Source organism: Apodemus sylvaticus, chromosome 22 (genome assembly GCF_947179515.1).
Source record: "Apodemus sylvaticus chromosome 22, mApoSyl1.1, whole genome shotgun sequence".
NCBI lineage: Eukaryota > Metazoa > Chordata > Mammalia > Rodentia > Muridae > Apodemus > Apodemus sylvaticus.
The window spans coordinates 56,649,186-56,664,901 of NC_067493.1; the positions used below are offsets into that span (position 1 = coordinate 56,649,186).

The 15,716-nt window shown below is 52.2% G+C and overlaps 1 protein-coding gene across 1 annotated transcript in view; it reads left to right on the forward strand.

The window, feature by feature from the left end:
* The first annotated feature begins 5,973 nt into the window (after window positions 1-5,973).
* The window catches only part of Sez6l (seizure related 6 homolog like), a 56,477-nt gene continuing 46,734 nt past the window's right edge, over window positions 5,974-15,716 (forward strand). The window contains exons 1-5 of the mRNA XM_052168610.1: window positions 5,974-6,516; window positions 7,973-8,106; window positions 8,602-8,794; window positions 9,614-9,799; window positions 15,066-15,231. Coding sequence (XP_052024570.1) covers window positions 5,979-6,516; window positions 7,973-8,106; window positions 8,602-8,794; window positions 9,614-9,799; window positions 15,066-15,231 — 1,217 coding nt within the window. The 5' untranslated portion in view covers window positions 5,974-5,978. The remainder of the gene's footprint in view (window positions 6,517-7,972; window positions 8,107-8,601; window positions 8,795-9,613; window positions 9,800-15,065; window positions 15,232-15,716) is intronic.

Genomic DNA, 15,716 nt, shown 5'->3' on the forward strand with positions numbered 1-15,716 from the left:
GCATCCACATTGAGTGGCTCACAGCTGCCTGTAATTCCAGCTCCTGAAAGGCCAATGCCCTCTTTTGACTTCCCTGGGCATTGCACTAACATGCATGCACACAGAGAGACGTTTATGCACATGCCCATAAATGCAGTAATGTACATGTGCATAGACACGCACATATGCTCATAAGTGCACTAACATGCATGTGCAGAGACACACATATGCACGTAAGTGCATTAACATGCCTATGCACAGTGACACACATATGCATGTAAGTGCACTAACATGCACATGCACAGAGACATACATTTGCACATAAGTGCACTAACATGCATGTGCAGAGACACACATATGCACGTAAGTGCATTAACATGCCTATGCACAGTGACACACATATGCATGTAAGTGCACTAACATGCACATGCACAGAGACATACATATGCACATAAGTGCACTAACATGAACGTGCACAGAGACACTCATATATACACAAGTGCACTAACATGCATTTACACAGAGACACATGTGCATATACTTAATAAAACATTTTTTTTCAAAAGAGAGAGAATCTAAAAATTCCCAGTACATGGAAACAATCATCATTTGTGCTGAGGATGTGGCTTCCTTGGTCATGTGCTCATCTAGCATGCACAAAGCCTTGGGTTCAATCCCTAGAACTGCATCGTGTGGCAGCCCATGGGAGGTGAAGGCCAGAGAAGCAGGAGTTCACGTCACCCCAGCTGCATGAGAAAACAGAAGCGCTAGGTTCCCTGGCTTCATCTCTGCACACAGAAGCAAGTTTTCACACTGTGCCCACTCCTGACTCCCTTCTTGCTGCTGTGATGAAAACACCCTGACACAGCAGAACACTTAGTGGAGGAAGGGTTTGTTTGGGGGGGGGGGGCTCAGGATTCCACAGTCCAGTGCAGCAGGAAGTCACCATGGCAGTGACCTCACAGCCAAGAACAAGGGGCATGAAGGCACACTGTGCGCTTGCTTGCCTGTGCTCAAACCGATGCCTCCTCTATTACACAGGCCAGGTTCTCCTGCCTAGGGAGTGCTGCTGCCCACGGTGGGCTGGGGCTTCCCACATCAATTACCCCAACGAAGACAATTCCTCACCAACCGACATGCCGATAGGACAGCCCAATGTAGATGATCCCTCACCGGGACTCTGCCCAGGGGATTCTGCGTTGTTTCAAATCGTGCATTACGGTTGACTGTCGCCGCCGCCGCACACACAAACGAGTCATACATGTGATGGTTTTCACTCCCCGGTAGAGTTTTTCAGTCCTCCAATTCCCAAGGTGGACTCCCGTTACCTCAGATTGGGTGGGTGTGAATTTGGGAAAGAGGATGAGATTATCTCGGGGAAGGTTTAAAAAGCGGTTTAACTCTCAGAAGACCACAGGCCATGGCACCCGGTGGTTCCTCGCGGGATGCAGAGGCAGAAGAGTTGCCTGGAATCTGAAGCCCTGTAGGCAATCTCCAGGCTGCACTGGACAGCAGAGTGGTAGACTGGAGCAGGGCTGGAGGAGAAGCAGTAGGTAGCTCACCCTGAGTCCAGGGAAACCTAGGACGGATCCTGGCTCTGCTGGGCGGCCTTTGAAGGCACCTCGTGTCCCCAACCTCTGTTTCTCTAAGGGATGTGAATAATAATTTCCTTCCTTTGCCCACCGTGTCACCAGCAAGGTCCAGTGCGGCAAAGCAAGAGGCCTGGCCCTTAACTGCCACTGTGGTCAAGGGGTGATGCCTTGCTTCCTGTCCTTGATATGGTGCCACTTGTCCTCCCAACTGTGCTTACAGGTGCTCCTCTCTTCTTTCCTCCTCTCCCTCCTCCTCTGCTTATCCCTCCTCCTCCCCCTCCTCCCCCTGCCCCTCTTCCTCTTTACACCTCCTCCTCACTGACTCTTCCCCTCCTCCTCTTCCTTCTCTCCCTCCCCTCCTCCTTTCCCTCCCTCTCCTCCTCCCTCAGTTTTCCCTCCCCCTCTCCTCCTCCTCCCCGTCCTCCCCCTCCTCCTCCTCTTCCTCTTCTTCTTCACACCTCCTCCTCCCCAACTCCTTCCCCTTCTGCTCCTACCCCCCCTCTCTCCTGTGATTAGAAGGATGGGATCTGTTTACAAAGGTCTAACTGAGCCGGCCACAGCACCCAGCAGCTTCCCCAGTCAGTGTAGCCATTCATCAGTCACCTTGCCTGACTCTGCAGAGTCATCAAGACCAGCCACCTCTCTTGCTGCTCCGGTCCCTGTGGTATAGAAGCTGGCAGCCCTGACGTCATCCTGTCTGGCTGTATACTTGACCTGTAGAGAGAGCCAAGGAGACAAAGCATTTACAGCAGTGGGCTATGGCCACCGAGAAGCTCAGGGTCCCAACCCTGACTTCTAGCCCAAGTTCTTTACACCCAACCCCAGACGGGTCTCCCAGAGTGGGTACCCTGACCTGCCACCTCCTCTACACAAGTCTCAGTCCACCATCTACAAAGACAGCCACCATCAATCACAAGATAAAAGCCCTGGGGAGTGCCAGACCACAGCATTTTGAGCAAACCTGCATCTCTGATCTTTTGGGGCAAATGGAAGATTTCATTCTTTATCGAGGGAGCTAAGCTGTAGGAAGGGGGTGAGCTGGCTCCCCTCTCCCCCAGGATGTGTGACTGAAGCTGACAGAACTTGAACCCACATCTGTGAAGTCTCAGCTCTGGGATGACCTTGATCTTGTCACCCACACCCACCCCTCCTTCTTGATTCCCGCTCCCTGCTGCCCAGGAAGGAACGCTTGCCGATGGTCAGTGCCACCCAACAGGTGTGTCGGTCACTACCAGCTGCAACTGCTGAGGTCCACAGAGAATACAGCTATGCAGCAGCTCCGTGAAAGTTAGCCAGACTTTCCAACGGCTGCTCCAAGCCACTCAGATGATGTCACCTGACAGGCCAGAGACAGAGGCTCGGCCAGCCTCTGTCTGCAGAAAATGGACAAACACAGCAGTCAGACCAAGGACTGCTTGCTGTCCACGGGAGGAATCTCTCAGGACCTTGGCTGCGGTGCTCACCCTGCTCTGGATTCCGGCAGAGAGGGTTCCATGATTTCCACAAGGAGACACAACAGCAGCTGGCACCTGCTAAGTGCTGGCTGGCATGCAGACCTTTTCCTCAGAACCCCGCACATCAGCTCGCCGAGGGATGACAGCCCCGGTGAGCAGCAGGCAGTGACCACACCAGACAGCTAAACAGACTGAGGCTCTCGGAGGGAGGGAGCTGCAGCTGGGAGTACGGCATCTCAGGGATGAAGTGAGGAAGATTTCTACAGCTCTGCTGGGCAGCTGCTGGGCCAGCCTTTCTTGAAGAAACTACGTATGTGCCGCAGCTCAGCTTAGGGTTTTCCGATTTAAGATGCTGCCCTGGCTAGTTTTATGCCAACTTGACACAAGTGAGAGTCATCTGAAATGAGGGAGCCTCAACTGAGAAAATGCCTCTGTAAGATCCAGTTCTAGAACATTTTCTTAATTAATGATTGGTGTGGGAGGATCCAGCTCATCGTGCCATTGTGGGTGGAGCCAGCCCTGGGCTGGTGGTCCTGGGCTCTATAGGAAAGCAGGCTGAACAAGCCATAGGGAGCAAGTCAGTAAGCAGCACCCCTCCATGATCTCTGCATCAGCTCCCGCCTCCAGGTGCTGCCCTGTCTTCCTTTAATAGAGAAAGGATGAAGCAAGCTGAGGGCAATCTGTCTGTCTGTCTCTGTCTCTCTCTCTCTGTCTCTGTCTGTCTCTGTGTGTGTGTCTATGTCTATGTCTTTCTTTGTCTCCCTCTGTGTCTGTGTGTCTGTGTCTCTGTCTGTCTCTGTGTGTGTGTGTCTCTGTCTGTCTCTGCCTCTGTCTCTGTGTGTGTCTCTGTCTGTCTGTCTCTGTGCATGTCTATGTGTTTGTGTCTGTGTCTTTCTCTGTCTGTGTGTATCTGTCTGTCTCTATCCATGTGTTGTCTATGTCTCTGTTTGTCTTTGTCTGTCTGTCTCTCTGTCTGTCTCTCTCTGTCTTTGTCTCTCTGTCTGTCTCTCTGTCTCTCTGTCTCTCTCTGTCTCTCTCTCTCTCTCTCTCTCTCTCTCTCTCTCTCTCTCTCCAGCAGCTCTCACACACTGCAGCCCTCAGCCAGCCTCAACCTTGCCCCTTGCTTGGTGGGCAGAACCCCACCCGTGAGCCAACGCCAGCCCCTCATCCTAAGCAGTCCTTGCTGGATGTTTGGCCAGAGCCGTGAGGAAAGCGCCCAACATGCTGCTGTACATTGGTTCACTTCCACCTGAAACACGGTGTCTTCTTTCTCCATATCTCTAATGCTCTCTCCTTTTCCTTCTTCCTGATGTGTTTCTTCTCTGCTGGGTGTAGCGCTGGGCACACGGATGGGCTGCTCTCTTTAGTGGGCACATCTGCAGGAACTCTCCTCATTCGACAAGGAACAAGCCAAGATTCTGGAAACTGGGAACACAATGTACCAGGTCACACATAGCCAAATCATCACTGGAAACTTACAACTCTGGAGCCGGGGTGTGGCTCAGTGGGTAGAGCACTTACCTAGCATGTGAGGTCCTAGGGTTTGAGCCCTGACACCACCTAAATAAACTGGGCATGGTAACATATACCTGTAATCCTAGCACCCCAGAAGTAGAGGCAGGAGGATCAGGAAATCTAGTTCATCTTCAGCTATGCAGAACATTTGAGGCCTACAGGAGCTATAGGAGACCCTAAAAGGAGAGAGAGACAGAGACAGAGACACAGAGAGACACAGAGATACAGAGAGACAAAGAGAGAGATGGAGACAGACAGACAGAGAGAGAAGAGAGACACACAGAGAGACAGAGATAGAGAATGAGAAGAGAGAGGAAAGAAACTTGACAGATTGACTCCAAAGTTGGAATTCTTAAAGGGGCATATTGAAATCTAAGCTTTCCCCAGGAGACCTGATGTCCCCTGCTGTGCTGTTGTCTGCTTGTTGTAGTTATAGATGGTGTGGAGAGGCTAATCCTCTGTCAGAAAAAAAGAAAGTGCTGATTTTAAACCACCGAAAGAAAAACCAGTGAGGCTCCCCAAGCCCTACCCTCTCAGCCATTCTCTGATGGGGCTCACATCTTTGCCTGAACACTGTGTCCTCTGGTGACACCGGGCACTGCAGGCAGCTGTGTCCTGGTCACGTGTGGGTCAACAGGGAGACCAAGGAGCACTCAGTCCGGGACACACAGCTGCTAAGCTGTGAAGCAGGGTGGTCCGCTGTCCTCTGCACGATGAGCCTTCAACTTGCAACTGTTGTTGAGATTTGTTGTGGCTTAATTCCACTGTAAGTCAAGGACCGCGTTTTACTCTCAAGGTTAGAAGTAAGCCACAGATGAGCAAGGCCCACGGTCCCACCCACCTTTGCCCGCTGGGGCCCTAGAGCTCCTCCTTCGTGCTCCCTGCTCTGTGACAAACCTTATCCCCAGCACCAGGCCTCTGTCTGTATTCACACATCCTTCACAAATCTGCCTCAGGACCAATCAGCAAATAACTGTGTCTCCTGTGGTGTCCTGTGTCATGAGGCCTGTGCCCTTGGCTTCTGTAATCTTTTTTTTAACGATTTATTTATTATTATATCTAAGTACACTGTAACTGTCTTCAGACACACCAGAAGAGGGCGTCAGATCTCATTACGGAGGGTTGTAAGCCACCATGTGGTGCTGGGATTTGAACTCAGGACCTCCAGAAGAGCAGTCAGTGCTCTTAACTGCTAAAATATCTCTCCAGCCCTGGCTTCTGTAGTCGTAACACTTTCTGGGTCCCAGCACGATGAGCCTCAACTCTTCAAAGAAGTGAGGAGAAGAAGGGGAAGAGAAGTTGGTTAACTAATGGCTGCCCGTCCCGTCTTGGGTGTCACCATTAGGGGTTACCGTCTAAGGCTGACAGGAGGTGAGGCAGGCACAAGCTAACGTTGTATTTTCTTCTCTTCTCCACAGATGGTGGTCCAGAGGGAGACATGCACCCTTCCACTGCCTACCTCCTGCCCTCTGCCTCGCTAGAGAGCAGCCTGGAAGAGGGGGTGACATCAGCAGCCCCAGGTCCCCTGCCATCCCAAGAAGCACTGGAAGCACTGGAAGGGTCCTTGACCCCTGCGCTCCCCGACGAGGTCAGAGTCCAGCACACCCCGCCCCTCAGGAAGGGTCTGCCGTCCCTGAAGCAACTCAACTCGGCCCGGAGGCAGCTGAAGCCCCTGGCTACCCCGACCACTGTGCAGAGACTGGAGTCCCCTGCCTCGGCTACCACAAAGCCGCGTGAGCCTGGAAACCCTGAGCAGCCCACTGCGCCTGCGCCACTGCAGATAGCTCCCTTTACCGCACTGGCAACCACGCTCCCGCACAGCCCGCAGCCCGCGCAGGCCCCCGATGACAGCAGCCCTAGCAGCCCGCTGGACAAGGGTGATAATGACCTGACCGGGTCCGCCTCCGAGGAGAGCCAAGAAACCACTACGTCCACCATCATCACTACCACCATCATCACCACGGAGCAGGCCCCAGGTATAAGCTGCTCATCTCCCACCCCTGTTGTCTTTCATTTCTGGATTCTCCATAGTGGGTGTGGTCTCCATGGCGGGTGTGGTCTCCATAGTAGGTGTGGTCTTCATAGTGGGTTTGGTCTCCATAGTGGGTGTGGAACTTGAGCCTTGGGAAGGGGGGCAGCACAGCATCACCAAACCATACCAGCTGTCTTTTAACTTTGTTTTTGGTAGGAGTATGTGTGTGTGTGTGTGTTCTCTGCACGCACTGTGAGGAGAATTCAGGTCTGGCATGAGTTGGCTAGGCAAGCGCTCACTACACAGCCACACACTCACATGCAGAGTGCACTGACTTTTCCAGTCTACTGCCTCTCCCTTACTTTGTCTTCCTGGTCTGTACAGTCAGCCAAACTATTCAGAAAATTCAGCTGTATCAGACCCAGACCCGTGAAAACCCAGACTTCTTCCTCGTCCTATTTCCTAAACCTAAAGAGCTGCTCACGCAGGGCGTTCCGTCGGTGGGGATTCGCTGTAGGTGACTGAGTCTAAGGAAGATCCTAAGCCTTTCTATGGAAGGGCCTGGAGCTTGGGTGGAAGCAGATATGCAAGGAGACCCCCCCCCCACACACACACACACACACAGGATTGCTGAGCCTGCTCTCCCAGCCTGGGCTCTGCCCGCCTCTGTATTGGGGCCTCACAGTCAAGCTTGCTTCAACTTGGCTGCTCACTGTGTAAGTGCTGAACTAGACTTCTCCATGGGTGGAAAGAAAGGTTTATTGTGCAACCAACTGCCAAGGCCATCTGTACCACCTTCCTTGGGGAGTGGGTGGGGCCCCCAGAGAGAAGAACAGTTGGAAAAGCGAACGGATTTTATGACCGCAGGGGTGGGAAGGGAGGTCTTTGAGCTGAGACGGGCTGTTCAGATTAACCTGGAACTAGATGCCCTTGCTAGAGCATCTTTGCAGTAGATTATAGAAGGTTCCTGTTAACAGAAAGTCATCTCTATACTGCCATTTGTACGGGGGGTGCTGCTTTGGACGTAGCAACTGAACGCTGACCGCTAAGTCTGAATGGTGTGTGCTGTGTGAATGTAGTCCAGAGGGGGCCTCTCTGTGCTTTGGTTTGCTTGCCCTTAAGGTGGGAATGGAATGGCGTCTGTTTCAGACTGAGTGGCGCTGCCCCTGGTGACTAGTCACTGCAGTCAGGACAGGGCAGAGTTCAGCACGAGGCTCGCCTGCACTTCCAGATACCCTCCTCAGACTCTTCCTCTACAGCTTCTCTTTCCTGTTGCCCAGCAACACAGTCATAGCTACTTTTGGTTTTATGTTGGCTCCGGGGGAGGATGGGGTGGGTTGGACAGACAGTAGAGCCCAGACCCCCAGGAAGTCGGGCTCCACCCCACACCACATCTGAGAGTGAGCTCCCAGGATGGCCACAGCCCTGAGTATCCTGATGGCAATATTTGTTTCTCCTAGCCCTCTGCGGTGTGAGCTTCTCCGACCCGGAAGGATACATTGACTCAAGCGATTTCCCGCCTCAGCCCTTCAGCAGCTTCCTGGAATGCACTTACAACGTGACAGTCTACACTGGCTACGGGGTAGAACTGCAGGTAGCCTAGAGTGCCGGGCATGTCTGGTCTCAGTTGCCCTTTCTGTCAGGCCTCCTTTCCCCAAATCAGGGTTATTTCACTTGGGTTTTATAGAGAGTGGGGGCTCCCAAGTGTATGACCTGAAGAGGTGGTGAGGACCTGCTGGAAAAGCCTTAGATGCGTTACCCAGAAAGGAAGTCCCTTAATATCTCGCTTATTAAACACTAGCAGGCATCACATACAACATGCATGTGCGTGCGTATAGGGTGCACAGTGCCTCCCATCCACCCTCTCCTGTGTAGACAGCAAAGGTAACGGCAAGTACCTGGAGTGGTCTCCCCTGCAGTGCAGCCACAGTGGAGAAGAGAGACCTAGAAATGAGAGCGCCCTTCCTTGCCAGTTCGGTAGACATGTTGAGTCTACGGCCACTCAGTACCCAGTACAGTTAGTTGTACGCACAGGAGCCTCTGCCCCGCCTGCTCCCCCAGCTCTCTCTGTCTACCCATGGATTCCCAGGTGAAGAGTGTCAACCTCTCTGAGGGAGAGCTGCTCTCCATCCGAGGAGTGGACGGTCCCACTCTGACAGTCCTGGCCAACCAGAGTCTCCTGGTGGAGGGCCAGGTGATCCGCAGCCCCACCAACACCATCTCTGTCTACTTCCGGACCTTCCAGGATGACGGCCTTGGGACCTTCCAGCTACATTACCAGGGTAGGGTCCGCTGAGGTCAGTGAGACAGACACCGGCCTCACTTTCCTCTGACACCCAGCCACACTCTTGAGGGTTTTTTTTGTATCAGGCACCCCACTAGCACTCCGATTAAGTCCACACAATCCTTCTCCATGACTAAGAGCAATGGTTTTTAAGGCCAAGAGAGGAAAATGCATAATTTTGGAACTGGAGAGGGCTTAGGGAAAAAGCTTGCCCTATAAGCATAAGGGGCAGTGCTCCCATCCCCATAAGGCACACTACCCCCATCCTCATAAGGAGAAGTGCTCCCATCCCCAGAAGGAGCAGTGCTCCCATCCCCAGAAGGAGCAGTGCTCCCATCCAGAAGGAGCACTATCCCATCCCCATAAGGAGAAGTGCTCCCATCCCCATAAGGAGAAGTGCTCCCATCCCCAGAAGGAGCACTACTCCCATCCCCATAAGGAGCACTGTTGCCACCCCCATAAGGAGCACTGCTACCACTCCCATAAGAAGAAGTGCTCCCATCCCCACAAGGAGCATTGCTCCCATCCCCAGAACCCACATAGAAAGTCAAAGCAGGGTTCACCTGTAGCCCCAGTGGTGAAGGGTGGAGACAGGAGGATTCCTGGGGCTTGGTGGCCTGCCAGCCTAACTAAGCTCCTGGCCAGTGAGAGACCTCACCTCCCAAAATCAGGTAGAGAAACAGCTCAGCCGGCAACTCCAGCATCCAGCCCGCCTGGCCAGGGTCGCCCCTCCGTCCCCAGCACAGAGCCACTGCCAGGATGCGGGTCCCATGGCCTCCCTGCCCACGGCTGATGTACCTGGTTCCCTTCTCCCCAGCTTTCATGCTGAGCTGCAGTTTCCCCCGGAGACCCGATGCCGGTGATGTCACGGTGATGGATCTGCACTCCGGTGGGGTGGCTCACTTCCACTGCCACCTGGGCTACGAGCTGCAGGGAGCCAAGACGCTGACCTGTATCAATGCCTCCAAACCCCACTGGAGCAGCCAGGAGCCTGTGTGCTCAGGTACCATTGCCACTGCCCACCGAACGGGTAGGAGGGGGAGGGGCAGCACCCTCATGTTGTGCGGACCCCAAACCATAAAATCGTTCCACGACTAGTTCATAACCGTAACTGTGCTACTGTTATGAGTCATGATGCAAATATCTGATAGGCGGGATATCTGACATATGACCCTCGTGAAAGGGTCACTCAACCCCCAGAGGGGTCGCGACCCACAGGTTGAGAACCACAGCTCTAGGGCATTGGTTGTAACCTCAGATAAGGTTTATGCCCTCCAGGCTGTACTGTAATATAGTGCCCGGGGTATGAAATCAGCTCCTGAGGACACACACCACACAGCAGTGTTCTGACTAATGAGAACCTTCCTCTCTAGCAGTCACTCAACTGACTTTGTGGTAGCTGTTGTCTCCCTTATATATTTTGGATGCTAAGCTTTCTTCTCTGTGATCTCCCAGGTGTGAGCTCTCATGTGGTGGCACACGCATAGCTTTTCCCACTTGCCATGGGGTTTTCATGATCTCCTTGTGTTGCAGCATATATATAAGCATGCTGTTCCTTTTCATGGCTGTGTAATATTCTGCTGTGAGCATTATGTTTCATTTTGTTTACCTGTCTGTCCATCATTGGACTTTAGAATTACTTCCACTTTATTATTTTTATCTAAGTAACCGCCCTGCTCTGAACATGGAAATTTAGTTTCCATTTCTCCTAAATACGATCCTCAGAACAGCATTGCCAGGTCATGTAGACCTCCTACGACAACCACGCTATTTTTACAATTTTCTTTCCTCCAACACTCACCAATGCACTCTTTTCTATAATCAGCACAGACTCACCACCTTCTCATGTTTCCATGATAAGTACTGCCATCACATCTTTCCCGACACTTCTTGTAGCTGCCAGTATGCCATCTCTTAAGAGGCTCTTTAATCCCTTTGCCCATTGTTCAAGAGGCTACTGGGTTGTTGCTGTACTGTAAGCGCTCTTTACATATGATAGATCAAAACCTTCTGTGGGGGTTTGTTTGGTTTTGGTTTTGGTTTACTTTTTCATATGACATCTTTGTAGTGATAAGGTCTTGCTCATCCCTTGTTTCTTTTGTTGCTTGGACTTTGGAGGTAGCTGCTGCTGTTCTGTCTTGCTTTCTGAGCTTAGTCAACTTGAACTCAAAAGTTGGTGACAGGCTCCAACTAAGGTGGTCTGGTGCCCTCTGGTGGACAGAAGTAGATGGTGCAGGCCAGCAGGAGGAAACTGAGACTTAAAGGACAGACAGCAAGGGATCCTTGGCTGGGGTGGATCTGACATCCTTCAAGGATCCTGCCAGTGTCCACAAGCATCTACAGTTACCTGGGTTCTGGGCCCATGGTAGGAGCTGTGAGGGCCTTGCTCTTTCGGAGTCTCCGCCCTGGTACATACAGGATGCATGTCTTAGTTACCGAGGCTGTGAAGAAACATTGTAACTATGGAAACTCACTCTCCTTTAAAAAATAAAAATAAAAATAAAGCATTTCACTAGGGGTTTGCTTTCAGTTTCAGAGGGTGAGTCCATGAGCATCATGGTGGGAGACAGACAGGATATCATGGACCACAGGCAAGAAGCAGAGAAAGACAGAGACAGACAGACAGACAGACAGACAGACAGACAGACTCTAGGCCTGGCACATGCTTTTGAAACTGCAAATCCCACCTCCAGGAACTAACTTTCTTCAACAAGGCCACACCTCCTAACCCTTCCCCAACAGTTCCAGTCCCTGGTGACAAAAGCATTCGAATGTATGAGCCTACAGGCTGGATGGCCATTCTTATCCAAGCCACCACAATATGTGACCAGATGAGAAAACACGGCAGAGGCTGCAGAGAGTACCAGAGAGGGGTCATAGGGGTCACAGAGCAGGTAGGGACACGTGGAACCCTGTCACCGTGACAGAAGGGACTCAGGGACAAGAGGTGACGGCAGGCCAGAGACCAGGGAAGGAGTCCCCAGGGAGCCAGGCTGCTGGAAGCTGAGTGTAGGTCAAGGGTACCCAGTTTCCTTGTCAGTGAGCTATCCTGTGCAAAGGCCGGTGGGTGAAACGGCCCAGTAGGCTTGAGGAAGTCAGCATATGTTATGATTTGTATACGCTTGGCCCAGAGAGTGGCACTATTAGAGGGTGTGGCCCTGTTAGAGTAGGTGTGGCCTTGTTGGAGGAGGTGTGGTCTTGTTGGAGGAGGTGGGGCCCTGTTGGAGTGGGTGTGGTCTTGTTGGAGGAGGTGTGGCCCTGTTGGAGTAGGTGTGGCCTTGTTGGAGGAGGTGTGGCCTTGTTGGAGGAGGTGTGTCACTGTGGGAATGGGCTTTAAGACTCTCTCATCCTAGCTGCCCAGAAACCAGTCTTCCACTAGCAGCCTTCAGATGAAGATGTAGAACTCTCAGCTCCTCCTGCACCACGCCTGCCTGGACACTGCCATGCTCCAGCCTTGATGATAATGGACTGAACCTGTAAGCCAGCCCCAATTAAATGTTGTCCTTCTAAGAGCTGCCTTGGTCATGGTGCCTGTTCACAGCAGTAAAACCCTAACCAAGACAGCATGTATCAGCATCACTTGGGAGGCAGAGGCAGATGGATGTCTGTAAGTTCAAGGCCAGCCTGGTCTACACAGTGAGTTCCAGGACAGATGGGGTTACATAGTGAGACCTTGTCTCAAAATCAAACAAGCAAAAGAAAAACACCAAAAACAAAACAAAAACCCAAAAGACTATACTGACGTCAGAAGATGGTGGGACAGGATAGGAAGAAGCACCTTGTGAGAGATCTGCCAGAGGTGAGACCATGTCCCTCTCCCGCCACCAGTCACCACTGGCACACCTCAGGTTCCAAGGGATCCAACTGGCCTGTGCAAAGTCCGTCACAGGTACACTACACAGTGCAGGCTGACTGACGGACAGACAGCAGCATCCCTGGATGGACTAGGAAGGGAATCTCATGCTCCGGAAGGAAGCACAGTTTCTGTCCACCCTGTCACACAGCCCAGTCCAGGGCAGAGGAAAGCTGTCACAGCTTGTCTCCTTCTGCCAACAGAACCCCACCATGCTGTCATTCAACAGTCTGGGACCATCTACCACGTGTCAAGAACTGAGCTAGGCACACTAGGTGACCCAGAGCATCCTTTCTTCATCTGGCCACTCTGCCCTCCACCCCAACCCTGGCTCCTTTTTGAACCATCAGATGTCACCGTAAATTCGAACGGCACGGAGCACCCCTGGCCTGCAGCCCAGGGACTCTGCTCACTAGCTGTATGTCTCTTAGCAGTTTTTGACTCCTTTGTAAAGTGAGTAGTTCTTATTTGTCCAGCAAATGCTTTATGAAGCCAAGTGTGGTGACCAAGAATGGCGACCTTGGGAATCCCAGCCTTTGTGAATTTGAAACAGAGGATTCACAGCTCAGGGCCAGTCTGGGATGCAAAGGGAGAACCCTTTCTCATATTCTTAAGAATTAAATAAATAGAAATTATTATGTACTGAGCACATACTACAAATCACGTCATCTGGTGCCGGGGGCCACTAAGACCTACTGTCATCACGGCCAAGAGCCCAAGCTGCTGTGACATGTGTTTTGCAGAGAAATTCTTAGAAGGCAGTAAGCAGAGGGCTGTGTCCCCACTGGTGAGAAGACGTGTGAAGAACTCAGAGAGGGCGGTGAGTGGCTGAGGCCTGTTCATCGGAATGCTCGCCCAGTACACACAAATCCCCGGGGGATTCCACCCCCAGCACGTGAAGAATCTCAGGAGCTGGAGGTGGGAAGATCAGGAGTCCAAGGTCATCTTCGCCTACACAGTTAACTTGAGACCAGCCTGAACCACATGAGACCCTGTCTTTAAAGAAAAAGGGGGAAGGACTTGAGGAGAGAAAGCTCTCGGGACATGGTGGAGGGAGTCTGGAGGAATCTTTGTCCTCTGAAGAAGAGACAAGCTCCGGAACATAACCAGTCCCGTCTGCCTGCTTGTGCGTTTCTGCTCCTCTGACCCCGGTGGAGAAACCAGAGACTTGTGCTTGGACAAGAAAGATCCCTGGTGTCCTCAGTCCTTGTCAAGGCCCTTCAGATCAACTCTCCCAAACACCACATTAAAACAGACCCTCCCTTCGACCCCCTGAGACAGAGTCCCAGTGCCTGCTCTCCACTGTGATCTGACGGCCGTGTGTATGGCTCCCATGGGCCACAAATCATTTGCAGTGTCACTTCGCTGAATTATCTTAACATAAATGTGTTATACAGCTCTGGTTAAAAGAAACTTTCAGGCACACAAATGCACAGGTAGACGAGAACAAATCACCTTTATATTTGATGGTCTCAGTCTATCCCCGCAGATGGCTCATGGGAATTGGCTGGCCTGCTTCTTGTGCTCTGGGACTCGTTAACCCTGTCTGGGAACACAGTATCGGATGGCTCCGTGAAAACTCAGTGTGTGCAGTGGTTTTGGATCTGAGGGTGAAGGCGGGGCCTTGCAGCTTCATCCACAAACCAGTTCAGATTTTCTTCAGTTCAGTCCAAAGCTTCCCGCAGGATAAGTTTCTCGGGGCTCGTTTCTGGGTCAGGGTGTTCCGACATGGTTTTAAAAGCATTTTTTGCTGAATTGCACTTTGGGAAATGGTCACGGTCCTCCCGGTGAGTTCCTCGTGAATAAGTAAGGTTATGCGCACAGCCCATGCTGCTGTTTTATTGATCCATTTCGGCCGGCTGTTGGTCGGGTAAATTGGAACACAACTGGAGATTCTTCCATTCTTACACTCCACGCGCAGTCCTAAATGCATGCTTTTCCCGTGAACTGCTTCCGTCTGCCCTTGGGAATCATTTCATAACTGAAAGTCTAGGCATCCAGCCAGGAAGATTGTTCAGCGACTTAACACAGTGACTGCCAAGTCCCCAAGACCAACATGGTGGAAGAAAAGAGTTATTCCTGTGGGATGTCCTCTGACCTCCACACAGGCATTGTGACGTGTGCACACACATGCACGCATGCACACACACACACACGCATGCACACACACAAGTGGATTTTTTAATGAATGTCTGGGCACAATCAGCACCACAGAACAGTCTTAAATCGAGGTCCTCCCTGCAGCAGCAGAGTGGTGTCGGATCCAGGCATGGAGGGGGTTAACAGGACAGCAGACCCCTCCACGCGTTCCTGGCTCCATCCTAGCTAGAGGGCATGAGTGCAGTTGGGGAAGACGAGTCCCACCCCTCCTCTCTGCTGTCCCCTCACCACCTGGCTTGTCACTGTCTGCACCCAGCCCCATGTGGAGGAGCAGTGCACAATGCCACCATCGGCCGAGTCCTCTCCCCCAGTCACCCGGGAAACGCCAACGGCAGCCAGCTCTGCGTGTGGACCATCGAGGCTCCGGAGGGTCAGAAGCTTCACTTGCATCTTGAAAGGCTGCTGCTGCATGAGAAAGACAGGTGAGCATCCACACCGACTGCCCCTCCCCTGCATAGAGAGGGCGGGGTGGGTAATCTGGGTGTGGCTGAACCCCAGGATCGAAAGCCCTGGGGAGGTTGAAGAAGAGCTTATAACCCTCGGCTTCTGGCCAGGAGTCTGAAGCACTCAGTGGGAAAGGAGCCTTCCAGAGCCACCTAGGAAGCAAGGGAAGAAGAGGATGGGAAACACACAAACACACACACACACTCAGGCATGCACATACATACACATGCATGCATACACACAGGCACATGTTCATGTACACACATGCACACACACACACCTGCATAAACACATTCATATGTGCATACAACCATCCACACATCCACAAACCCAGGCATGCATACACGTACACATGCATGCATATACACATATACCTGCATGCACACATTCATGCATACACACACACATACCCAGACATCCGCACACCTAGACATGCATACACACACACACCTGCATGCACACA